Consider the following 27,588-nt stretch of genomic DNA (forward strand, 5'->3'; position numbering starts at 1 on the left):
ATGTAGCATGCTATTGTACTTACAGATGTGGGCCCTGTAGTGAGGCTGCCTGGGTTTGCATCCTGGCTCTACCACTTACCAGTGCTGTGTGACTGTGCTCAAGTTAATCTCTCTCTGCTTCAGGTTTCTCATTAGAACAGTGGTTGGCACAAAGTAAGTTCCCTTATTGTTGGCATTCTTGTTGTTGTTTATTATTCTTCCCTTCATATTGTCCTGGGAATTCCCATCATCTCACACCTATGTCTGATGCCCTAGTTCCTAAATTCCACATGTTTTTCTTTCTTGGTTATTCCCTTGATAGAATACATCACCAGCTCCCTAAAAAAAGATGCTTAGGAGGTTAAGTTTTTTGAGACTTTATTTATGCTTTAATTGTCTTTAACATCACACTTGATAATATGACTGGCATAAAATTCTAATTTGGAAACAATTTCTCTTTGAATGCTGAAGTTATTACTTCATTGTCTTGAAGCTTTCAGTGTCACTACTAAGACAATTCTGATTCTTGATCCTTTGTACGTAGGTTTTTCTTTCTGGAAGTATTAAGATCTCTTCTTTATCCCCATTGTTTCAAAATTTGATAATGATGTCACTTGGTGTAGGTCTTTTAAAATTCACAATTTAGAGTGCCATTTCAATTTGGAGACACCTTCAGGTCCTTCATTTCTTAGCATTTTTCTTTTCTTTTAATTCTTTATTAATTTTTCACCTCCATTTTCATTAAGTTTCTTTCTGGGACTCATAATAGATATAAGATCTCTCAGATTGGTCCTCTAATTTTCTTATCTTTTCTATTTTCTATTATCTTTTTAGTCAATTTTCTGGGAGATTCTTTTAATATCTTCCATTCTTCTTCTGATTTTTAAAAAAAATAAATTTATTTATTTTATTTATTTATTTTTCGCTGTCTTGGGTCTTCATTGCTGCGTGACGGCTTCCTCTAGTTGCAGTGAGCGGGGGTCTATGCTTTGTTGCGGTGCATGGGTTTCTCACTGCGGTGGCTTCTCTTGTTGCAGAGCACAGGCTCTAGGTGCATGGGCTGCAGTAGTTGTGGCACACAGGCTCTAGAGCACAGGCTCAGCAGTTGTGGCGCACTGGCTTTGTTGTTCCGCAGCATGTGGGATCTTCCTGGTCCAGGGTTCGAACCTGTGTCCCCTGCATTGGCAAGCAGATTCTTAACCACTGCACCACCAGCGAGGCCCCTTCTTCTAATTTTTTTTAAATTCCGCTTTCATATTTTTATACTTTATAATTCTGATTTCTTATTCTTGAATTGTCCTTTTTTACATATCACCTGTTCTTATTTCATGGATTTAATATCTTATCTCACTGAATATATTGATTGTAGTACATTTGGAAATGTCTTTTTTCCCCCTTGCACTGCCTCTGTTTCCTCTAACTTCCCTCCTTTTTTTTTTTTTTAATCAGTTTGATTTTGACTTGTTCTTTCACGGCAGAGGCTGCTTTCAAATGCCCAGTGGTCCTTTAATAGCTATTCTACTTCAGTTGGATGTTCTGTGCCCTTGGATACTCTGAGGCTTGTCAACTGGTGGACCTCACTGTAAGGCAGCTGGCCAGGGTTACAGCATGTTTACTGAGGGAGCCCCAAAAGTCCACATCTGCAGGGCTTTTCCTCTGGGTTTGACAGTTTCCCCAGAAAGGAATCCTCTCATTTTCTACCTGGTGAATATAACAGATTTTAAGCTGGCTGTAAGTATTTTGAGATCTATTAGGGAGGAGTGGCTGGAGAGGGAAAATCTTATCTTTCCAAAAGCAGATATCTCAGGCTCTCTCTACTTGAAGTGTGCCATCTACCTCCGCGCCTCAGCTGTGCCTGCTTTCCCAAGTCCAGTCTCAGATTAACCCAATCAACTAGAACCACCAAGTTAAATAAATTCCATGAAGTTTTGGATAGAAAGGCAAGAACTTTTTGTACCTGGATTTAAAAACCCCAAAAAAGTTTCTGGATTTAAGAAAAACCTAAAAAAGCTCCCTCTCATCTTCCATACCTTCCTTCCCCCACAAAAAAGTAGAAAATTCACCCAAGTCCCTTTACCCCTCTTACTTAACCACACTTTTTTTTTTTTGCTTTGATAATGCCTCAGAACTTGAGTACTCAGGATCCAAGTTTTTTTTTTTTTTTTTTTTTCCAAGTTTGTTTTAAAATAACCCAATGAAGTGACAGGCAGAACCCCTGGAATTCTGCAGCTTGTGCTAGAGTCTACATATGGGAAATTGCCGTCAGTTAAAGGGTGATGCTATTACCATAGCCCAATTTTTGAAAGCCTTTAGAAAAAAAAAATCATCTGAGTTAATTCGTATTTACCACAGGCACAGATTTTGTATTGCAGTATTCTATGAATTCAGATAATAAGAAAACACAGTACTACAGTCTCTAACTTTTAACTAACACTTACCTCTCAAAAATGTATATTATAAATTAAGAATTTTACCTGTTATATGAATAAGCTCTTATATGACTGATCTATATGCTCCATATGGCTGATCAGTCTTAGATCATCATAAAATATGAGTTATGTTTTAAAATCAACCAAATACTATTGGTACCTAAAATAAGAGTAATTTCATTTTACCTCTCTGATCTGCTTAATCCACAAATCTCTTCCAAGAAACTCCTGATGTAAGACTACAGGAGCTGAGTTTAGATTAAAAGTCAAGGAGTCACTGGTCTTTTCTTTAATAAAAGGCTGAAGATCAGAATTTATCTAGAAGGAGTAGTGGAAAGAGTTAAATCAGTGAAATGCATATACATTGGCATGTTTTAGTCATATTCAGAAAGCACCAGTTACTACAGTGAAAAATTAAGCTTAAGGAACTCAGTTTTTAGATGTACTTTAATAAGCAAAAGAACAGCTCATATGATTAACAATAATCTTAAAAAAACTTTTAAAATAGTTTTCCCCTAACATATTCCTTTTTTATTTGGCAGCAGCCTTTATTTTGCTTTTTAAGTTCACGGTAAGGATCATAAATTATATTTATTTAATAAATATAATCAAATAATAAATAAATTAATCAAAGATTTAATAAAGGACATAAAAACTCACCTGGAGATATTACATATTTTTGTATATATTTCCCCCTTCTTATGAGCTATTTAAATGGCATCTAAGAAATACGTACTAAATGGAATTTAAAATTACATATACATGGAGGTAACAAAATAACAGCTAATCTTGAGACATTTTATATTTCATTATGCCCATTCAAAAGAATCAGTTATTGGAATTAAAGCTTTCAACTTTGCTCCATATATTTCTAAATTTCATTAACTTTCCACAGTTTGTTTTACATAGGAACTATAAGGGAACTGTAACAAAAATGCAAATATTCTTCCATTTTGTGACTGACAACATTACATGTTATTTAATAATTTGCAAGAGTTCTTTCAAGAACCCTTTCAGGTGGTAAGAAGAGACAAACATCACAAATATGGTTTAAGTAAGCTGTAGCTTTCTATCAAAATTATACAGTACTCACCAATCGTACTGTTTATATTATGTAATAACCACCACGAATGATAGATTTTATGTACTCAATAGACAGTTTTTGAGATATAAAAGCAGTTCATTAAATGGTAAAATGTTTCTTGTGTATCACTTTAGCTATTTAAATACAGAAAAAATAGAAAGGGTATGCAAATACCTTATGACTCATGGCCATGTGCTTCCCATACTGAAATGCCATATCCTGAACCTCAGCATCATGCTTTGCTAATTCCATTGCAGCTTGGCAGCTCTTTGCTAATAAGGCACCATGGGAGAGAAAAGTCTGCTTCTTCCAAGTTAATATTCCAATATCATCTGTGATATGATTTTCCTAAAAATTGCAACAAAAGCCAAGATTAAAAAGGTTTGAGGAGTAATTTGTTTAGGTTTTTGAAGAATAAGCATTAAAAAATGAACTATTCAAAACACTCAGGCTGTTGCAACAAGACAGAACTAAAAGATGCTGACCCTGACCTCTACCTAAAGAGAACTAAGGAGGTGGGAACTGCTTTTTTAGGGTAATTGGGAAAAAATGAAAGAAATGCTGAAGCAAATTTTATTTTGAGCTAGGGAACTTCTATGAAAATATACTTATAAGCAAAATTAGAAACTTAGACCTTCAAACTAACTCTCTTCTAGATTCATATCAGTTCTTAATTAAGTGCTAATATTCCAAAACACAAGAATCCTATTGTCTTTAACTTATGTTAAAATGTCAAGGGCATAGTGAAGGAACTGCATTCTCTTATAAGCAGGCAGATAGAAAAAATCAGAGAGAAGGTAACCCATTACAATGGAGTATGATTAGATCATACTATTCATCAAAGTTTATTCCCATAAGAAGAAACAAGATGATAAGGGAAGACATAACTGTAGTTTATTTAATTTCATCTTTTTACATTATGAAAATCATGGTAGTATCTTTAAGGAAGCATAAGCATACACATACCTACTGACTCTAGACCAGTGATGTCCAATGAAATTATAATGTAAGCCCCATATGCAATTAAAAATTTGCTAGTAGCTACATTAAAAAAGTGAAAAGAAACAGGTGACATTAATCTTAATGACATTTTATCTATCCCAATGTATCTAAAATATTACTATAATAAAATAAAAAATATAATCAATATAAAATTATTAATAATATTTTACATTCTTTTTTTACACTAACTTTTCAAAATCAGTGTATATTTTACACTTACAGCACATCACTAGTGACATTTCAAGTACTCAATAGGTACAAGGAGCTGGTGGCTACCCTAGTGGACAGCTCTGCTTTAGGCAGTTAGCTCTCTGAGGACAAGAATGATGAAGCGATATACATAATGATGCTCATTTTACGGTGTTTCTTTGAAACCTCAAACTAACTAGAACCCATCCAGAAGGATTAATTAACTCAAACACTTTACTTCCTGCCGCCCATACCACAATCCTTCTCCTTCCACCATTATTTGGGGACAAAATAAAAAATAATAAGAAAACTTAGACACCATTAAAAAAAGATCTTAGATTTAGCCCCACCTCTTTCACCATGTTGAAGGGAATCTTAAACCCATTGGTCACATCAAATTCTCAACTTAATTTTACATGCTTTTAAACAAAAAGAGAGTTTCACTTATAGCAACAGTTACAAATATGCAACATAGTATTGTGTAATAATCAAAAAGCCACTTGGGGAGAAACAGTGCGTAAACTGCTTCATAAAACATTGCGAATAAATGATAGCATTTAATTTTGGAAATCTGAGAATGGATTTTAAAATATGTGAAGTTAATATCATATTAATAAACCTAGATAAAAACCATATTATCTCTCCAGATATACTAAAGATGCATTTGACAAAATTCAACTCCTATTCTTTCTTTCTTTCTTTCTTTCTTTCTTTATTTTGCAGTACGCGGGCCTCTCACTGTTGTGGCCTCTCCCGTTGCAAAGCACAGGCTCCGGACGCACAGGCTCAGCGGCCATGGCTCACGGGCCCAGCCGCTCCGCGGCATGTGGGATCTTCTCGGACCGGGGCACGAACCCGTGTCCTCTTCATCGACAGGCGGACTCTTAACCACTGCGCCACCAGGGAAGCCCTCAACTCCTATTCTTGATGGGAAAAAAGCACTGAATAAAACAGGAACAGATGCGTATTTCTTCTTTTTTTATAAATGTAATATACTGCAATTTTATTTCAATGGCACAAACGAAGTTAGCGTGTAGGAAATTTATTTATATTTTAAAAAAAAATTTATTTATTTGGTTGTGCCGGGTCTTAGTTGCAGTGGGTGGGCTCCTTAGCTGAGGCTCAAGGGCTCCTTAGTTGCGGCAGGCAGGCTCCTTGGTTGCAGCTCCAGGGCTCCTTAGTTGTGGCATGCAGGCTCCTTAGTTGTGGCATGTGAACTCTTAGTTGCGGCATGCATGTGGGATCTAGTTCCCTGACAAGGGATCAACCCAGGCCCCCTGAATTGGGAGTGCAGTCTTATCCACTGCGCCACCAGGGAAGTCCTGCGTGTAGGAAATTTAAATGAAACAGTATGGTAAAAATAGCAGAGAACCAAAAAATCTAAAAAGCAAGTACACCTAAAGCATGAAAATTCATTAGTGTTTCATCTTCAGTTATGACTGACACTTGATGCTTGCAAATTTTGAAATAAACTTTGAGATCATGATCACTATTCTGAAGAGATTTCAGCACCAGCACTAAGATTTGTACATTCAGTTGGTTTGCAGTTGACTTGTTAGCCATTTACATACTATGGTACAGATTTGTCACAGGTCAGATCACAGTGTTGAAGGAAAGAAAGACCTTCCTGTAATTATACAGAAAGGATCCTCTAACCTGCACTCAGCTTAAGACATCCAATGTACAAGAGCACGAAAACCATCACAGTAATGTGGTTCCAAGGAACATAGTTTTGGTAAGGAAAATAACCTAAGCTCCTGTTTCCCATTTTAATTACTGAAATCTCTACCAATGACAAAAATGTCGTATAGGACACTAAACGTACACAGTAATTCAAACTTCATGCAAAGAACATATTTAGCCATCTGGGATAATGCAGAATGACTGGAAATATAACGAATGTGATTCAACACCGGTTCTTTTTGTCATTTTACACAGATGTCATGTTAATATTAGACCAAAACACAAAATGTTTAGTGCATAAACCAGTTTCTTTTTTAAGATCTATCATTTTTATCGTAGTCTTTTATCTTACTTTGGACCACTTGTACCCCGTACTCTATCCTACTATAGACTGTTTAACTTAATCAACAAAATCAAAAGTAATTTCTGACCAGATTTATGGGAGACATAAAAATTTATAACATCAAAGTGTCTGCATAACCAAAAGTACAATAATAAAGAAGAAAATGCCTGCTATTTCTTTTAGAAAATAGTACTTTGTAAGCTTGCTGCATCTTTAATGCTTTTACTATTGCATGACAATGAATAGTTGATAGAAAAAAAGAACTGTATACTTGAATTATGATAACTCATCCATCACAGATTAATCTAATAATGAAGTTTCTGCAGAAACAGGAACTATTTTAACAAGGAAAAAAAAATGCCCTCATTCCAGATGTATATTTCTTTAATGTGAAAGGTGTCTGTGTTTATGTGTGTGTGTGTGTGTACAAGCATGCATGATCACCCAAAAGTCAGCAAATACTTTATGGGGAAACACATGAGCCCTTCTTCCTAAAATCAGGAACAGGACAGAGATGAACACAATACCATTGCTATTTAACAATGTAATAGAAGAGGCAAGAAAAGGATAGCTGTATAAAAATTAGAAAGGAAGAGTTTAAGTATCACTATTTGAAGACAGTATAACTGTATATTGGGGAAGACCAATATACAAAACTCAACCAAAAAACTACAAACAAGAAGATAATTCAGTAAGGTAGCAGCATATAAAATCAATATAATTTATAATTAACATAATAGATGTAACCATAGCTTTCATACATAAAAACTAATCAGAAAGTATTGTAAATAGGGCCTTTTCTTACATTATATCTATGAAAAAAAGATTTAAAAGCTGGGAATAAACTTAGAAATGTACAAAATTGGTATAAAAAAATGTTAAAATACTACTGAAGGAAAGCAAGTTAAATAAATATAAAGGCATATCATGTTTAAAGATAGTAAGATCCAACCTCATAAAGTTACTCCAATAAAATTAACACCACCCCTCCCCCTCCCCCCCAACTTAGGCAAGCTGATTCTAAAGTTCATATTGGAAACAGCATGAAGAATAACCAGAATAAGCAGGAAGCCATGAAAAAGAAGAGCAGTGTAGGGTGAGGTGGGGGGAAGAAGGGTAGATGAGGAGAGCTAATGATGTCTAGCCCTACCAGATACTATATTATAAAGCCTCGATAATTAAAAAATAAAAAGTGCACTTTTTAGATAGACAAATGATGGAACGAAATAGAAAGTCCAGCAATCAATCAAACTATACACAGGAATTTACTATATTTTAGGGAAAAATTGGACTTTTCAGTAAATGGTGCTGGTACAACTGAATAGATTTCTGGAAGAAAATTAAGACTGCTCTGTATTTCACACAATTTATCAGGATAAACTCTACATAGCAAAAAATAAAAGCAAAAGAACCACAAACAATAGAAGACAAAAGACAATAAGGCAAGGTATGTGCACTTTCTATCACAGATGAATGACAAATCTCCCTGTGATAGGCTAACAATGGTCCCCCACAAAGATAGCCACATCTTAATCCCTAGAGTCTGTGAATGTTACCTTACATGGTAAAGGGGACTTTGCAGTTATGTTAATTCAGGATCTTGAGATGGAGGAATTATCCCAGATTAACTGGATGAGCCTAATGCAGTCAAAAGGATCCTCATAAAAGGGAGGCAGCAGGGTCTGAAGATGGAGGATGAAGCCACAAACCAAGAAATGAAGGTGGAAACTAGAAAGGGCAAGGAAAGGGATTCTCCCCTAGAGCCTCCAGAAGGAATACAACCCTGACAACATCTTGATTTGGAGGCTTCTGACCAAACAAACCACTTTCCACCGCCTTAAAGCATCACTCAGTGTTGGTGAGGCTGTGAAGAAACAGGCATCTCAAATATGACTGGTAGAGTCTGTCATACGGAGTGAAGTAAGTCAGAAAGAGAAAAACGAAATACCGTATGCTAACTAATGTACATATATGGAATCTAAAAAAACGGTACTGATGAACCTAGTGGCAGGGCAGGAATAAAGACGCAGATGTAGAGAATGGACTTGAGGACACTCAAGGGGGAGGGAAAGCTGGGGCGAAGTGAGAGAGTGGCATGGACAAATATACACTACCAAATGTAAAATAGATAGCTAGTAGGAAGCAGCCACATAGCACAGGGAGATCAGCTCGGTGCTTTGTGACCACCTAGAGGGGTGGGATAGGGAGGGTGGGAGGGAGGGAGACACAAGAGGGAAGAGATATGGGAACATATGTATATGTATAACTGATTCACTTTGTTATAAAGCAGAAACTAACACACCATTGTAAAGCAATTATACTCCAATAAAGATGTAATAAAATAAAATAAAAAAAAATAAAGTTCCTAAAAAAGAAAAAAGGGTAATGAATATAAAATTTTACATTTCTTGGTCTCAAATGCTTAAAATTTTAAAAAGTTATATGATTCTCAATTAACTTTTCGTGGTTTGTATACCATCCTCATGTATTCATATAACAAACATTTATTTAGTTTCTATTATGGGTTAGGTTCTTTGTAAAGCAATATAGACATGAATATATTTATTAATAATATTTATTAATGAATAGCCTGTCCTCAAGAAGCTCACAATACAGGAATGACATCTATACCTATCTATATGTGGATATTAATAGATAAATCAATACAGTTCTATCTCAGAATAATTCTTGGAAGATCTCCAATGGTCAAAGATTCAGTTTTATTATATTTTCCTTATTCTGATTAAGACATTTTATTATTCACCATTTCTACATTTTAATTCAATTAATACACGATCTCCGAAAACAAAATTAGAAAATTCAGATAGCCGAGAAACACTTAATATGTAGTCCCTTGAAATCTGCTATCATAAGTTAATCAGATCATAAGTCAATAATTCTGTTCCTAAATTAATCAGAAAATTTATTACCTGAACATTAAATTATTACCTATCGTGACCTTGGTTACAAATGAAACAAAGTCCCTCTATTCATTTCTGCCAGCTTGCCATGTATACATTAAGAGAGCATGCTCTATTACAAAGGAAAAGTTAATGTACAATTGTAAAATACCAAGAAACTAGTTTGATAACCACATCCGAATTAGTATCTTCAGATATCAGATATACAGAATTGGTGTGAAATGAATGAGAGCAGTCAGAGTAAATGAGATTCAGATATACTTACAGCATCAACTTACATCTGTACAGTTTATAGAAGGAGGATACATTCAGTGAACATTGACTTTTGATGGGATTTTCTCTTTTTCAGAAAGGTAATATACGTCAACATACCTACTGAAGGACTGTCAGACTGAAGGATATTAATTTTTAAAATGTAGGTCTCTCATTCACTGTAACATGACCTTTTTGCTCAAGCAAGGTTAGTTCAAAAAACACACAGGAAAAAAACCCTGAATCTTGCAAGATGATGTTTCCCAAGACAGTGGCACTGGTGGTTGTACTCAGATATAATATTCTGTTCTGCTACTGAGCTGTCTGGGGAATGTGTACTTTGAGTTGCTTTCCTAATGGTAGTAATACATTTGTACATACCTATTTACATGGAACCAAAGTGTGTTTGTAAAGTGGCTGCTTGGGATTAAAGGTCTAGTCCATGGTCACAGAACAAAGGCAAACTAATTGATTCAGGAAGATGTTCAAGCCCCAACCGGAACCTGCCGAGCCAAACTTCTATCTTTCACATTACCAGAGAAGAAGAGTGTTAAAAGTACTTTAAAGAAAGCATGCAAATATTTCCTGTTGTCATGCTTCTTTCAGATTCATATACTGAGCTGCTACCTTTATAATTTATCTGTAAAATATATCTTTGTATATTTATGCAGCATAAATTTGGGTCTGATAAGAGATCAGATCTAACGCCACATTTCACCATTTTAAATGTTTGCTTTGAATTAGCCTTTTCAGCTATTTTGAGAAGCTAAACAACAGCCAAAATGTTTACCAGCTTTATTTATTTTTTTTAAGTCAAGGAAAATTTCAGAAAGACTCCCTAAATTTGGGGATAAGAAGAAAGCAAGGGGGAGAATAGAATCTAATATTTCCTGGGAGTCAACAATATGTGATGACACTTTCATGTTCATTATTCTATTACCTCTCAAAAATCTTAATTATCATTATTCCCATTCAGTAGGTAAGGAGACTTGAAGGCTGTATTTCGATCATGATCAGACATTAGTAAATGGCAGAGATGGGTCTTAGCTGTACAGCAGTCGGATTCTATTTTGCTTAATACATAGTAGAAATACTTAAAAATATCTTATACAGTCTAAAAAGTAGGTTGTATTTAAGAGTAATGACACGTTTCATTTATGTATCAACAAAGCATTTTAAACCTGTAAATTAAGTCTTTTAATAATATCCACTGAAAAGATCCAAGAATCTAGAGCATATAAGTAACAAGATTAGGAATAGTAGATGTCATAGTATTTTTTCAGGAATCCTGAGGAAGGGGGAAAGAGTATAACATTTTAACAGCATCATCTAATAGGATGAAATAATTTGCTTTGATTTATAATCCAATCACACTGGAGACAGTAAAGTAGGTATCTAGGTAAATCATGGGAGAGAAACTGATAAGATGTGATAAATGTATAACTAAAGTCTGTTTTAAAAAGTGCTTCTATATAATAAATAAAGCTATTAAAATTTTACTCACACATTAGAGAGAATGGTTATCAGGGAATTTAAAAGTCAGGAATTCTTTGGTCTAGGGCTAGCCAGCCCCTTCCTGTACTCCCCACGAGTCAGTTCTTGCTGAGATGTATGGGAATGATATGTTGAGGAGGGGTCAGGATGGAGAAGGGAAGACTGTTTTACAGCTCAAATCCTTCAGCAAGGGGTATCCTTGGGATGGGGAAAGCTTTGAACAGCTAGAGGGCAGCAGATAGTCTTCAGAGGGGTTGCACAGTAGGGGCAGTAGGGAACGCTGCTTAATTCTTTAAGATGAACAAACAGCACCAAAGGGAAACTTGGCTTGCTGTGAAACGTGCAGTGTATGTTGGTGCTTGATATACCATGTAAATGTGCAGTAGATGCAGTTCAATTAATTTTTGTGTGTGCTTACTACGCCAGGCACTACAGATTTGAGAATTAGGTATTACTCCTTGACCTTTAGCAGAAGTTCAGTAAGGGAGAAAGACAGTACACAGGAACTAGTATGGTATGTGAAAAGAAAGCTATGCTTACAGCACAGAGAAGGGAGTGACTAGTTTTACCAAGGAAGGCTTCAGTTGGAGAACTGTTAGCTGAATCAGGTTCTGAATAATAAACTGGAATTAGCCAGGAAGATAAGGTATGAGATGACTTTGGGGCATCAATATTAGTTCCATATTGTTGAAGCAGACAGTGGGAAAGGTAGATGAAGAAGGACAAGGCTAGTCAGGTAGGTGAGAGGTCCAGAGGGTTGGATCTTATTACTTAGATGCTAGAAAACTGTCTTTAGCAGGAAGTTATATGACTACACATGCAATTAGATGGGTTGCTTCGGAGGCAGTTTGGACTGGAGGGGCAACAACTGGAAGATCCATTAGGGGTTAAGTTATATTCCAGGTAAGCAGGGATGACATATAGTGGTGGCCAGCGGGAACTGAGAGGCAAGAGCAATCTGAGCTGCTCAAAAAGTGAAACAAGATAGCTCCCTACTGTGTACACGATAGTCGCTCACCGAGGATCTACTTCCCTCTCTCTCTTTACTAACAAACCCTAATTTTGTTCAGGTAGTCACTGCTCTTGTCAATGATTAATTTAGGAATGGGCATGTGGTCCAATTCTAGGCAATAAGACATGAGGAAAGTATACTGCAGAGCTCCCAGAAAGAGATCCAGGCAAAAGTGGCACCTGTGGATGTTGCTCTGTCTTGATGAGCCACACCCAGGACTACTGTAGCCAAACTGCCACAAGCTTGGTAATAAAGAGGACACTAGGAAGCAGAACAGAGATATAGAGAAAACATTGATATCTGGAGTTGTCATGTTAACTGTCCCTTGATGCCTGACTACCTCTGCATGCTCAGTTAGAGTAAAACATGTTTCCTTACTTTTGTATCTATTTAATTGGATTTCCCATTTTTTGCAGCTGAAAGCATTTCAATGAATTAATTCATTCCTTAAGATGAGAAATGTTTATACTATATAAAGTCTGCATTGCCAACATTAGCAAACTATTAAAACATTTTAGGAAGAATTTCCTTAGGATGGAGTATTAGTTATCTATTGCCACATAGCAAATTACCCACAAATGTAGCATCTTAAAACAACACACACTTATTATCTCAGAGTTTCTGAGGGTCAGGAGTCTAGGCATGGCTTAGCTGGCTGGTTACGGCTCAGGATGTCTCAGGAGACTGCGGTCAAGCTGTTTGCTCAGGCAACAGCCAAAAAAAGGGTCTGGAGAATACACTCTTAAGCTCACTCGGGTGGTTGCTGGCAGCAGGTGTTAGTTCCTTGCCACGTGGGTCATTCTGCAGGGCTGCTCCCATGACATGGTAGCTGGCTTCCCCAGAGCAAGTGATCCAGTAGAATGAGGGAGAGTGAGAGCACACACCGGGGGGAAGCGTCACAATCTTTCATAACCTAATCTTGGAAGTGACACACCATCATTTCTGCCGTATGCTATTGGTCACACAGACCAACCTAGTATAGTATGGGAAGGAATTAGACTCAGAATACTAGGAGGTGGGGCTCATTGGGGGTCACCTTGGAAGCTGGCTACTAGAGATAGAGTCTATGATTAGAATTACTGGGACAATAGATTTGAACATTTTAAAGTTTCTTAAAATATTCTGCAAGTTGTTTTATAGAAAGGTTCTGATATGCACACTGACCAGCCAAGTTTGAGACTGTCTTGTCACTGAGTAGAATTATTGTTTTACTTGTGAATTTAACAGGTGAAAAGTGGCATTTCATTTAAATATGGGAAGTAATTTCATTGATTAACCATTTGTATTTCCTCCATTCATTCGTTTATTTACTGAGTATCTTCTACAGACAAGGCATTGTTTTAGGTGTTCACACCAGTGAGAAAACCAGAGAGTCCTTGCATTCACAGTTCTTACAGTCTAGAAGGGAAGCCAGACAATCAGATAACCACACAGATAAATATGTAACTGCAAACTGAGATACTTCCAATGGGGAAAATGAACATACTTTTATGACAGCAGTAATAAAAGAACCTGACTGAGACTGGGGCTTTGGGGAGTAGTTTCCTTGAGGAAGTGACACTTGAGCTGACACAGGAAGGATGAATAAGGGATAAGTTAGTAAAGGTGAAGAAGTATGCAAGGATTGTAAATACAAAGGAGAATGCTTTGTCTGAGGAATGAGAGAAGGCTACTGGGGCTGATATGCAGACAGTGAGGGTAAAAATGGTACAAGGTGAGGTTGGAGGGATAGACTGGGTCGGATTACGCAGGGTCTTTTGGGTCACTGTCAGGATTTCGGTATTTATCCATGGAGTGATGAGATGTTACTGGGGGTTGAGATGAAGGAACAGCAGCATCAGATCCGCATTTTGAGATCTCTGGTGGTGTGGAGAAAGACTAGAAGATGGGAGGATTGAACACACGGAGAAGGAAGAGGTAACTGGAATTGCTCAGGCAAGAGAGGATGGCATCTTGGACCATGCAAAAGGGGGAGGCATGGGGTAAAGCCAGGCTGCAGCCTATGCCATCAATGGTGGGGGAGTGAGGGCATCAACAAGGTACTGCTCTTGACCACTGTTGTGGACCAAATGTATGTGTCCTTGCAAAATTCATATGTTGAAGCCCTAACTGCCAGTGTGTTTATATTTACAGTAAGTATGTAAAGAAGGTTAAATTAGTCATAAGGGTAGGGATTAGTGTCCTTATAACGAGAGACACCAGAGGGCTTGCTCGGCTTTCTCTCCACTGTGTGAGTGCACAGTAAGAAGGCGGTCATCTGCAAACCAGGAAGACAGCTCTCACCAGAAACTGAATTGCTAGAACCTTCATCTTGGACTTCTCATCTCCAGAACTGCGAGAAAATAAATTTCTGTTGTTTAAATCACTCAGTCTATGGTATTTTGTTATGGCAGCCCGAGCTGAATAAAGTAACTACCTTCTCTATAAATCTTAGGATTCAATCAGTGATGTTTTGGAAGTATATTTATACTGTTTCTCCCAACATCTTTTCAGCATGGTCTTAACCAGCATGTTGGAAAGATCTATATTCTAGTTATCTATTTCTGTGTAACAAACTACCCCAAAACTCACGGGCAAAAAAACCACCACCATTTTATCATGATCACAGATTCTGTGGGTCAGGAACTCAGGAAGGGAACAGAGAAGACAGCTTGTCTCTGTTCCATGATGTCTGGGGCCTCAGGTGGGAAGGCCTAAAAAGCTAGCGATGATTCAGAGGGCTGGGGCTGTAAGAACTGAACTGCTAGAGGTCCACTTCCAATGAACTGGCTGAGTCCCCCACACATCAGGCCCATCTGGGATGGGGGGCTGGAGTACCTACCCATGGTCTCTCACTGCATGGTGGTTAAATTCTGAGAGGAGGCAGAGACAGGGAGCATTTCAAGAGAGTGAGCAATTCTAAGAGACCCTTTTATGGCCCAGCCTGAGAATTCAGGTAGTGTCACTTCTACCCTATTCTATCAGTTGAGGGGACCACAAGCCCACTGAGGTTCAAGGGTCATATATCCTCACCACTCGATAGGAGACAATGGGAGGAGAGTTAAAGAATTTGTGGCCTTTTTTTGGTTTGTTTTTAACCACCACAGTCTACTACTGAAGAGAGTGCTGAGGAAAGCAACTTGCTTTCTCTGCTCCCTCTCAGTTACGCTTCTGGCTAAGGTGGTGATACAGGAGATGGAGTAAGGCAGCCATGGGGCTAAGCCTGGTGAGGGGCAGAAGTATTAAGGATGACTCGTAAGTTTTTGACTTGAGAGCCTGGATGAATGGTGGTGCTCTTCATGAAGACAGAGGACAAGGGAATGGGTTTGGAGAGAAAGGTCATACATCTGGTCTTATAAGTACTGAGTCTGAGATGCCTGTGATACCACCAGGTGGAAGTATTGAATAAGCAGCAAAATATTCAGTAGTGATCTGGGATGGAGATTAAATCGGGACTTACTGGCATATAGACAGATGGTAATTGAGGTCTTGGGCTTCACTTTCTGAATGGTCTATTCTTGTCCTGTGATCAAAATGGTATTCTATTAAACAATTTACAAGCTTAATAGTGATGTTTCATCTCTCAGGCAAATAAACTGCCTTTTAAGATGCTTTGCTGCGATAGCTGACAGTGAGTGACCTGGAGTACCTCTAAATGGCGTACAAATTCAATTTAAACATTTATCAAATAAAAACATTCACCAACCATACCCACTCTAAACTTGAGGGCCTGCTTAATCGAAAGGGCTATTATACACACTTAGCTTTCTCAGTCACCAAGGGCTTTTCTGCCTTCTTCATATCTGTATCAACCTTTGCTTTCTCACCTTTGCATATCTAATATAATATTCCTATATTTGATTTCTAATAAGCTTACTTCACAATACATTTTCTGTTTTTTCTTTTAAATAAAAACATTTTGTGGACTAAAAAAATATAGACAGCATTATTTCTTAAATGTGGTAGTGGGCACCTAGGTGTTTTATTTTATTTTCAGTCTTTAAACTGTATAGATCTGTCATATACACTCTTTTGTATGCTTGATGTATTTCATAATAAAAAAACATTTAAACCATACTCAATAACTTTTAAATCTGAATAAATTCAACAGTTTTATTTGCAACGAATGACTTAAGACTGTGTCTACTTTATGAAAAAAGGATGTTAGTAAAATTATAGGTATTTATTATCACCACCACCAGCATCTTTGAAGTCTTGGATATGTGAGTGATACAAGATTGAACAGATGCCCAGCAAACAATAAAACATGACATGGCATGTTTTATTAGCTCATTAATACATGCCTTGGGTACAATGAGAGAGACAGGTTGTGAGTAAATGTACCAATGAAATACACCCCAGAGTATCTTAATGCTTTTATACTGTACTCATTGTTTCACTTTCAAACCTCTTAAAATAGGTTTTCTTTTAAAGGTACTTTTTACATGTATATATACTTGGGATATTTTTTACTTCAAAGAAAGGAAAATGAAATTTTCCTATTTCTAACCTATAAAAGAAAATTTTCAGTATGAGCTCCATTCCACTTTAATAAGGTTAATTAGCTTCTTTGAACTCAAATGCACTTATTTCCTTTCTCTAGTCAACCTCCCCTGGCCACCTTCACCCATTTTTATGGGAATAGTCTGCAAAGCTCTGAATTTTCCATCACTATCCTGTGCTTCTGTTTTCACACTGCACAATAATGTCTCCATATAAAACACTGTAGTCCTCTCTGGCTGCTGAGGATTGACTGCCATCATGAACAACATGGTATAAATCCTAACCAGGGAGTGCATGACCAACCAACTACTTCAGTGGAAACAAATGATCACTGATGACCTTCATCCTGGGAAGGAAGGCAACAGTGTCTTAGACAGAAATTTGGGAAAAACTTGCTAAAATGTACAAAACCACACTTGATGTCATCTTTGAATCTGGCTTAAAAAAACCCATTTTGGTAGTGGCAAGACACCTGGCTTCAGCATGACTTAACAATTCATGAAGCCAAACACAGACTTGCAAGACATGGTCTTTATGAGAAGAAAAAGATCTCAAGAAAACAGTGAAAAGAACACAAAAACAGACTGAAGGAAGTTGGTGCTGGCAAAAAGAAGGTGCAGATTTTGAAATGACTTTATTTGTGGTGATTATGCAGATTTTTCATAAGAGAATTAATAAACTATGGAAACGTAAGGAAAAGCACAAAAAAACCCCACTGTAGGTGCTTTGTGAACAGTCTTGACATGGATTTCCTGAAATTCCAAATACCAAACCTCTGCTCTCTCCAGCCAGGGGGCAGTTGGCATTCCAGTTACTAAGTGGGTCCTAGCCCTAGAAGGCAAGGCTTCGGTACTCAGGCTAGAAGCCTCCAATTAGCTCCTCAAATCAGAACCCTAATTAAGGGCTTGGCCTAGACCTTCAGGTTCCCATGGATTCTCTGACTCCATCTGACTCCAGTTCACTCGTGGTAAAGCTACCCCCAGACTCAGTTGATTCAAACAATAATCATTTATTATTGCTCATGTGTCTGTGGACCAGCTGGGATTCAGCTAATCTAGATGGGTGGCTCTGCTTCTCACTGCATGTCTCTGGGCTGGGTGGAGAGGTTCTCCTCCAAGTGTCTCCCATTCTTCTTGGACCAGCAGTCTAGCCAGGACATGTTTTTCTCATGGTGATGGCAGAGGACCAAGAGAGCCTCCTATTAGCCAAAGCAAATCAAATGGCTAAGCTCAGGGTTAAAGGGAATATAAGAACACCCTGTTCACATGCATCACAATTATATGGCAAAGGACATGGATGAGTATATTATCTACTGCTGTATAATAAATTACCCCAAACGTAGTGGCTTAAAACAATAATAGGGGCTTCCCTGGTGACGCAGTGGTTGAGAGTCCGCCTGCCGATGCAGGGGACACGGGTTCGTGCTCCGGTCCGGGAAGATCCCACACGCTGCGGAGCGGCTGGGCCCGTGAGCCATGGCCGCTGAGCCTGCGCGTCCAGAGCCTGTGCTCCGCAACGGGAGAGGCCACAACAGGGAGAGGCCTGTGTACCGCAAAAAAAACCCCAAAAAACAATAATAAACTTTCATTGTGTTTCACAATTGCTTTGGGTCAGGAATTCACAAGTGGATCAGCTGGGTGGTTCTAGCTTGGGGCTTCTCATGAAAGACTAGAAATGCTATATTTTGCAGACAAAGAGACTGAAATGAACCTGTACAAATACCCTATATTTCTAATTGTTGTCTATCACTTTTTTTTTTTTTCTTTGCAGCCATATCAATGAAGGCAAACACTCTTTAATGAGGTATATAGTTGTGGACTCTGATGATTGTAAAGTAGCCTCAAATAGCCTCCTTATTCCTTTTAGGGATGAAGTTTTATTTTTCCCCTGCACAGTCATGCTGTTCTTTTGCCAGTGACTCATTTGTCCATTTTATCTCTTATGAAACACACACACACGCACACACAGAACACACTATGAACAGTATTTCTTAAATCACCACAGGTACTAGTACCAAGCATGTAAATATAGGTAAAAAGCAGATTGGCACATTGATATCAAGGTAACAGTAGTGGTTTTTCTTTTTAATTACACACATGTCTATAAACCTAATAAATAGGTTTTTTCTATTTATTTATTTATTTTTATACAGCAGGTTCTTATTAGTCATCCATTTTATACACATCAGTGTATACATGTCAATCCCAATCTCCCAATTCATCCCACCACGATCCCCACTCCCCCGCGGCTTTACCCCCTTGGTGTCCATACGTTTGTTCTCTACATCTGTGTCTCAATTTCTGCCCTGCAAACCGGTTCACCTGTACCATTTTTCTAGGTTCCACATATATGCGTTAATATATGATATTTGTTTTTCTCTTTCTGACTTACTTCACTCTGTATGACAGTCTCTAGATCCATCCACGTCTCAACAAACGACCCAATTTCGTTCCTTATTATGGCTGAGTAATATTCCATTGTATGTATATACCACATCTTCTTTCTCCATTCGTCTGTCAATGGGCATTTAGGTTGCTTCCACGACCTGGCTATTGTAAATAGTGCTGCAATGAACGTTGGGGTGCATGTGCCTTTTTGAATTGTGGTTTTCTCTGGGTATATGCCCAGTAGTGGGATTGCTGGGTCATACGGTAATTCTATTTTTAGTTCTTTAAGGAATCTCCATACTGTTCTCCATAGTGGCTGTAACAGTTTACATTCCCACCAACAGTGGAAGAGGGTTCCCTTTTCTCCATACCCTCTCCAGCATTCATTGTTTGTAGATTTTCTGATGAAGCCCATTCTAACTGGTGTGAGGTGATACTTCATTGTACTTTTGATCTGCCTTTCTCTAATAATTAGTGATGCTGAGCAGCTTTTCATGTGCTTCTTGGCCATCTGTATGTCTTCTTTGGAGAAATGTCTATTTAGGTATTCTGCCCATTTTTGGATTGGCTTGTTTGTTTTTTTGATATTGAGCTGCGTGAGCTGTTTATATATTTTGGAGATTAATCCTTTGTTGATTCATTTGCAAATATTTTATCCCATTCTGAGGGTTGTCTTTTAGTCTTGTTTATGGTTTCCTTCGCTGTGCAAAAGCTTTGAAGTTTCATTAGGTCCCATTTGTTTATTTTTGTTTTTATTTCCATTTGTCTAGGAGGTGGATCAAAAAAGATCTTGCTGTGATTTATGTCAAAGAGTGTTCTTCCTATGTTTTCCTCTAAGAGTTTTATAGTGTCCAGTCTTATATTTAGGTCTCTAATCCATTTTGAGTTTATTTTTGTGTATGGTGTTAGGGAGTGTTCTAATTTCATTCTTTTACATGTAGCTGTCCAGTTTTCCCAGCACCATTTATTGAAGAGACTGTCTTTTCTCCATTGTATATCCTTGCCTCCTTTGTCATAGATTAGTTGACCAAAGGTGCGTGGGTTTATCTCTGGGCTTTCTATCTTGTTCCATTGATCTATGTTTCTGTTTTTTTGCCAGTACCATATTGTCTTGATTACTGTAGCTCTGTAGTATAGTCTGAAGTCAGGGAGTCTGATTCCTCCAGCTCCGTTTTTTTCCCTCAAGACTGCTTTGGCTATTCGGGGTCTTTTGTGTCTCCATACAAATTGTAAGATTTTTTGTTCTAGTTCCATAAAAAATGCCATTGGTAATTTGATAGGGATTGCACTGAATCTGTAGATTGTTTTGGGTAGTATAGTCATTTTCACAATATTGATTCTTTCAATCCAAGAACATGGTATATCTCCCCATCTGTTGGAATCATCTTTAATTTCTTTCATCAGTGTCTTATAGTTTCCTTCATACAGGTCTTTTGTCTCCCTAGGTAGGTTTACTCCCAGGTATTTTATTCTTTTTGTTGCAATGGTAAATGGGAGTGTTTCCATAATTTCTCTTTCAGATTTTTCTTCATTAGTGTATAGGAATGCCAGAGATTTCTGTGCATTAATTTTGTATCCTGCAACTTTACCAAATTCATTGATTAGCTCAAGTAGTTTTCTGGTGGCATTTTAGGATTCTCTATGTATAGTATCATGTCATCTGCAAACAGTGACCGTTTTACTTCTTCTTTTCTAATTTGTATTCCTTTTATTTCTTTTTCTTCTCTGATTGCCGTGGCTAGGACTTCCAAAACTATGTTGAATAATAGTGGTGAGAGTGGACATCCTTGTCTTGTTCCTGATCTTAGAGGAAATGCTTTCAGTTTTTCACCATTGAGAATGATGTTTGCTGTGGGTTTGTCATAGATGGCCTTTATTATGTTGAGGTAGGTTCCCTCTATGCCCACTTTTTGGAGTGTTTTTATCATAAATGGGTGTTGAATTTTGTCAAAAGGCTTTTCTGCATCTATTGATATGATCATATGGTTTTTATTCTTCAATTTTTTAATATGGTGTATCACATTGATTGATTTGCACATATTGAAGAATCCTTGCATCCCTGGGATAAATCCCACTTGATCATGGTGTATGATCCTTTTAATGTGTTGTTGGATTCTGTTTGCTAGTATTTGGTTGAGGATTTTTGCATCTATATTCATCAGTGATATTGGTCTGTAATTTTCTTTTTTTGTAGTATCTTTGTCTGGTTTTGGTATCAGGGTGATGGTGGCCTCCTAGAATGAGTTTGGGAGTGTTCCTTCCTCTGCAATTTTTTGTAAGAGTTTGAGAAGGATGGGTATTAGCTCTTCCCTAAATGTTCGATAGAATTCACCTGTGAAGCTATCTGGTCCTGGACTTTCGTTTGCTGGAAGATTTTTAACCACAGTTTCAATTTCATTACTTGTGATTGGTCTGTTCATATTTTCTGTTTCTTCCTGATTCAGTCGTGGAAGGTTATACCTTTGTAAGAATTTGTCCATTTCTTCCAGGTTGTCTATTTTATTGGCATAGAGTTGCTTGTAGTAGTCTCTTAGGATGCTTTGTATTTCTGCGGTGTCTGTTGTAACTTCTCCTTTTTCATTTCTAATCTTATTGATTTGAGTCCTCTCCCTCTTTTTCTTGATGAGTCTGGCTAAAGGTTTATCAACTTTGTTTATCTTCTCAAAGAACCAGCTTTTAGTTTTATTGATCTTTGCTATTGTTTTCTTTGTTTCTATTTCATTTATTTCTGCTCTGATCTTTATGATCTCTTTCCTTCTGCAAACTTTGGGTTTTGTTTGTTCTTCTTTCTCTAGTTCCTTTAGGTGTAACATTAGATTGTTTACTTGAGATTTTTCTTGTTTCTTGAGGTAGGCTTGTATAGCTCTAAACTTCCCTCTTAGAACTGCTTTTGCTGCATGCCACAGGTTTTGGATCATCGTTTTCATTGTCATTTGTCTCTAGGTAATTTTTGATTTCCTCTGATTTCTTCAGTGATCTCTTGGTTATTTAGTAACATAGTGTTTAGCCTCCATGTGTTTGTGTTTTTTACGTTTTTTTTCCCCTGTAATCCATTTCTAATCTCATAGCATTGTGGTCAGAAAAGATGCTTGGTATGATATCAATTTTCTTAAATTTACTGAGGCTTGGTTTGTGACCCAAGATGTGATCTATCCTGGAGAATGTTCCATGCACATTTGAGAAGAAAGTGTAATCTGCTGTTTTTGGATGGAATGTCCTGTAAATATCAATTAAATCTATCTGGTCTATTGTGTCATTTAAAGCTTCTGTTTCCTTATTTATTTTCATTTTGGATGATCTGTCCATTGGTGTAAGTGAGGTGTTAAAGTCCCCCACAATTATTGTGTTACTGTCGATTTCCTCTTTTATAGCTGTTAGCAGATGCCTTATGTATTCAGGTGCTGCTATGTTGGGCACATATATATTTATAATTGTTATATCTTCTTCTTGGATTGATCCCTTGATCATTATGTAGTGTCCTTCCTTGTCTCTTGTAACATTCTTTACTTTAAAGTCTATTTTATCGGATATGAGTATTGCTGCTCAAGCTTTCTTTGATTTCCATATGCATGGAATATCGTTTTCCATCCCCTCATTTTCAGTCTGTATGTGTCCCTAGGTCAGAAGTGGGTCTCTTGTAGACAGCATATATATATGGGTCTTGTTTTTGTATCCATTCAGCAAGCCTGTCTTTTGGTTGGAGCATTTAATCCATTCATGTTTAAGGTAATTATCGATATGTATGTTCCTATGACCATTTTCTTAATTGTTTTGGGTTTGTTTTTGTAGGTCCTTTTCTTCTCTTGTGTTTCCCACTTAGAGAAGTTCCTTTAGCATTTGTTGTAGAGCTGGTTTGGTGGTGCTGAATTCTCTTAGCTTTTGCTTCTTAGCTTTTGATTTCTCCATTGAATCAGAATGAGATCCTTGCCAGGTAGAGTAATCTTGGTTGTAGATTCTTGCCTTTCATCACTTTAAATATATCATGCCACTCCTTTCTGGCTTGTAGAGTGTCTGCTAAGAAATCAGCTGTTGACCTTATGAGAGTTCCCTTGTATGATATTTGTCATTTTTCCCTTGCTGCTTTCAATAATTTTTCTTTGTCTTTAATTTTTCCCAGTTTGATTACTATGAGTCTTGGTGTGTTTCTCCTTGGGTTTATCCTGTATGGGACTTGCTGTGCTTCCTGGACTTGGGTGGCTATTTCCTTTCCCATGTTAAGGAAGTTTTCGACTATAATCTCTGCAAATATTTTCTGAGGTCCTCTCTCTCTCTTCTCCTTCTGGGACCCCTATAATGCAAATGTTGCTGCGTTTAATGTTGTCCCAGAGGTCTCTTAGGCTGTCTTCATTTCTTTTCATTCTTTTTTCTTTATTCTATTCTGCAGCAGTGAATTCCACCATTCTGTCTTCCAGGTCAGTTATCCGTTCTTCTGCCTCAGTTATTCTGCTATTGATTCCTTCTAGTTTAGTTTTCATTTTAGTTATTGTATTGTGCATCTCTGTTTGTTTGTTCTTTAATTCTTCTAGGTCTTTGTTAAACATTTCTTGCATCTTCTCCATCTTTGCCTCCATTGTTTTTCCAAGGTCCTGGATCATCTTCACTATCATTATTCTGAATTCTTTTTCTGGAAGGTTGCCTATCTCCACTTCATTTAGTTGTTTTTCTGGGGTTTTATCTTGTTCCTTCATCTGGTACATAGCCCTCTGCCTTTTCATCTTGTCTACCTTTCTGTGAATGTGGTTTTTGTTCCACAGGCTGCAGGACTGTAGTTCTTCTTGTTTCTGCTGTCTGCCCTCTGGTGGATGAGGCTATCTAAGAGGCTTGTGCAGGTTTCCTGATGGGAGGGACTGGTGGTGCGTAGAGCTGGGTGTTGCTCTGGTGGGCAGAGCTCAGTAAAACTTTAATCTGCTTGACTGCTGATGGGTGGGTCTGGGTTCCCTCCCTGTTGGTTGTTTGGCCTGAGGCAACCCAATACTGGAGCCTACCTGGGCTCTTTGGTAGGGCTAATGGCAGACTCTGGGAGGGTGCATGCCAAGGAATACTTCCCAGAACTTCTGCTGCCAGTGTTCTTGTCCCCATGGTGAGCCACAGCCAACCCCTGCCTCTGCAGGAGACCCTCCAACACTAGCAGGTAGGTCTGGTTCAGTCTCCCCTGGGTTCAGTGCTCCTTCCCCGGGTCCCGATGCGCACACTACTTTGTGTGTGCCCTCCAAGAGTGGAGTCTCTGTTTCCCCCAGTCCTGTCAAAATCCTGCAATCAAATCCCAATAGCCTTCAAAGTCTGATTCTCTAGGAATTCCTCCTCCTGTTGCCAGACCCCAGGTTGGGAAGCCTGACGTGGGGCTCAGAACCTTCACTCCAGTGGGTGGACTTCTATGGTATAATTGTTCTCCAGTCTGTGAGTCATCCACCCAGCAGTTATGGGATTTGATTTTACTGTGATTGTGCCCCTCCTACCGTCTCATTGTGGCTTCTCCTTTGTCTTTGGATGCCGGGTATCTTTTTTTTTTTTTTTTTTTGCGGTACGCGGACCTCTCACTGCTGTGGCCTCTCCTGTTGCGGAGCACAGGCTCCGGACGCGCAGGCCCAGCGGCCATGGCTCACGGGCCCAGCCGCTCCGCGGCACGTGGGATCCTCCCGGACCGGGGAACGAACCCGCGCCCCCTGCATCGGCAGGCGGACTCCCAACCACTGTGCCACCAGGGAAGCCCCCGGGTATCTTTTTTTGGTGAATTCTAGTGTCTTCCTGTCGATGATTGTCCAGCAGCTAGTTGTGATTCTGGTGTTCTCACAAGAGGGAGTGAGAGCACGTCCTTCTACTCCGCCACCTTGGTTCATACTCGTCTATCACTTTTTAAAACACAGTTTTGTGCAATGCATTTTATGGGAAAATGCTGTTTAGAGAGTTCTTAGCACCAAAATAAAGTCTGTGATGTGTAAGGAACAGGTTAAAAGATGGTGAACGTTGACTCAAATCCACGAAATACATAGCAAGAGAGTAATAAAACAGGAGACATAAATTGCAAATCACTTTAAAAGTTGAGAGATAGGATACGTGTGGAATTCCCGGGCCCTTGCCCTATGCTTGTTTCCACTGCCAACAGTCTTGTCTGCTGCTTCACACCTGTGTTATTTTAACACTCTTCCAGCTAATACCTCTGCTTCTAATTCCTCTGGCTTCCCTATTCATAGCTTCTACAATAATCCTTATCAAAGATCTTCTCTTTGTGTAAGATTCTATGGTACTTTCCTTCTACTTACTATTTTAAATCCAAACTCCCCAATACTAATGTTCAAGATCTATCCATTGATTCATTGATTCCTTTTAAAATGATCACCCATCCCTAGCAAATGCCCTTTGCTCCAGATCTGACTATAGCTTTGTCTCTATCTCAGCTCTCAATACACATGCTCCAGATTTGTCTAGCACAGCTGCTAGTGCATAATAGGTACTCATTAACATCTGTTGAATGAGCAGACCTAAAAAATAACTAGGTAACCCTAAAACAAAATTATAAGTTTCTCTTCTCAGTTTTATTTGAACCTGTGTTCAAAGCACCTTCATGATTGAGTCACATATACTGTCGTAATACCTGTCTGCCTTTCTAACCTTACCTCCAATCACTCTTTTGTTCATCTACCATGTTTCAGCTGAGTGGGTCTTCTATTTTTTGGATACATTAAGCTGGTTCCTCTCTCAGGACCTTGCCTGAGTTGCTTGCTGCTTTTTGTTACTCAGATCTCAGCTTAGAAGTTATTTCCTCAGGACTTTCAAGAACATTCACTCCAAAGTAACTCACTTAATCATTCACTATCACTTCTCCCTATTCAATTCTATGTTGTGCAGTATCAGTTATTTCTCTTGTTCATTTATTTATGTGATTAATTGTTTATAGTTGGCCTCTCCACTAGGATGTAAGCTCCATGAGAACAAAGATGTCTTATTCACCGAGCTCTTATACCACTAATGTCTGCCACATGGCAGATGCTCAAAGAATATGTTAAATGAATGAATAAACAAATCTGACCTCCCAGACAATGCTCTGATTCCAACAAACCTCAACAACTTCTCCTAATTCTACTATACCTTCTAAGACTCAACTTAAAAGAAAATTAGCTCCTCCAAGAAGCTTCCCCTGAAATACTTCTATTTATTCTTAATGTTGCACGTTTGCCTAAATATTTAGCCTGTATCATATAATTTGACATGTGGTCTCATGGGTAAACTGCTATCCAGTGGTTTCATGCACACTTTTCTTCTGACCTATATGTATCATCAGATCCCTGAGAGAAGGTTTGTGTTTTTTGTTGTAGCTTTGTTTTCAGTGCTCTGGTAGTACTCAGTGTGCTGTTGTAGATAGAGAAGCAATTCAATACAAGTTTACTAATAAGCACTTTATCAAAATGGCCTAATTCAACGCTATGGCTAAATGCAGAATTCATGATAACAAACAAGTCAACCAGAATCCAATGAGAAACACCTTATCTAGATTTCCAAAATTCAATCTCTTTATTATGTGAAAGTATCAGGAGACAGAATCTTATTCTCCCAGTTTTCCATCACAAGAAATATCTTCACTGCGATATGAATTACTACATATCCTCCAATTTCTGAGTAGATGCTGGTAGAATGCACTGTTTGCAATTTTATGTTGAAGGTACTATTCACTATGTTCGCCGATATCCCTTACATAGGGGTCTATCACATATATCCCTATTTGTTTAAGTTTAGGAGAAAATTTCTATATAAAAATTATTTGTAGCATTAGTCATCAAATAATAAATTCAGAACACAACATATTTCTCTTTCAGTCTTAGTTGGGAAGAAGTAGTGTCAAATTCAAAATCCACTTACAGTGCATCCTGGTAGTACTGATTGCCATATCTACCTCCTTTGTATTCTCCATTCTATTTTTATTTTTCTAAACTTTTTTGTTTCTTTGTCTACCAAAACTCATTTACCTATAAGTTTACAAAGAGAATTTCCAACACTGCCTCTCTGGAGCTCTTGACTCTCTCTTTCATCTAGAGAGTCTGCCAGCAGCTCAACATTAATCTGATATCAACTAAACTCATTCACTTCTCTTTATAACCTACTCTCTTTTATGTGAAATCTACCATCATTTTTCTGGTCAACCAGGTGAAAAACATTGGAGCCATTGTTGATTTCTTATTTTCATGGATGAAGTACCCAACAGACACACTAAAATAAGTATTTTAGGGTACCAACACCCTGAAATTTATAGGCGGAAAATTTTATACTTGTTATTTTTTTAAAGTTATTGTAATGTACACTAAAAAATAAAATTATGAAGACTGGTGCTTCCAGCAA

The 27,588-nt window shown here is 38.0% G+C and overlaps 1 protein-coding gene across 3 annotated transcripts in view; it reads right to left on the bottom strand.

Annotated features, from left to right (window-relative positions):
• Positions 1 to 27,588, bottom strand: part of PDSS2 (decaprenyl diphosphate synthase subunit 2) — a 273,183-nt gene that overhangs the window by 61,070 nt on the left and 184,525 nt on the right. For all 3 annotated transcript variants that reach the window (XM_079938680.1, XM_079938681.1, XM_079938679.1), the window contains 2 exons: positions 3,667 to 3,840; positions 2,595 to 2,726 (listed from right to left, as the gene is read on the bottom strand). In XM_079938680.1, the coding sequence (XP_079794806.1) occupies positions 2,595 to 2,726; positions 3,667 to 3,840 (306 nt within the window). The remainder of the gene's footprint in view (positions 1 to 2,594; positions 2,727 to 3,666; positions 3,841 to 27,588) is intronic.

This window comes from Stenella coeruleoalba (genome assembly GCF_951394435.1).
Source record: "Stenella coeruleoalba genome assembly, chromosome: 12".
Lineage (NCBI taxonomy): Eukaryota > Metazoa > Chordata > Mammalia > Artiodactyla > Delphinidae > Stenella > Stenella coeruleoalba.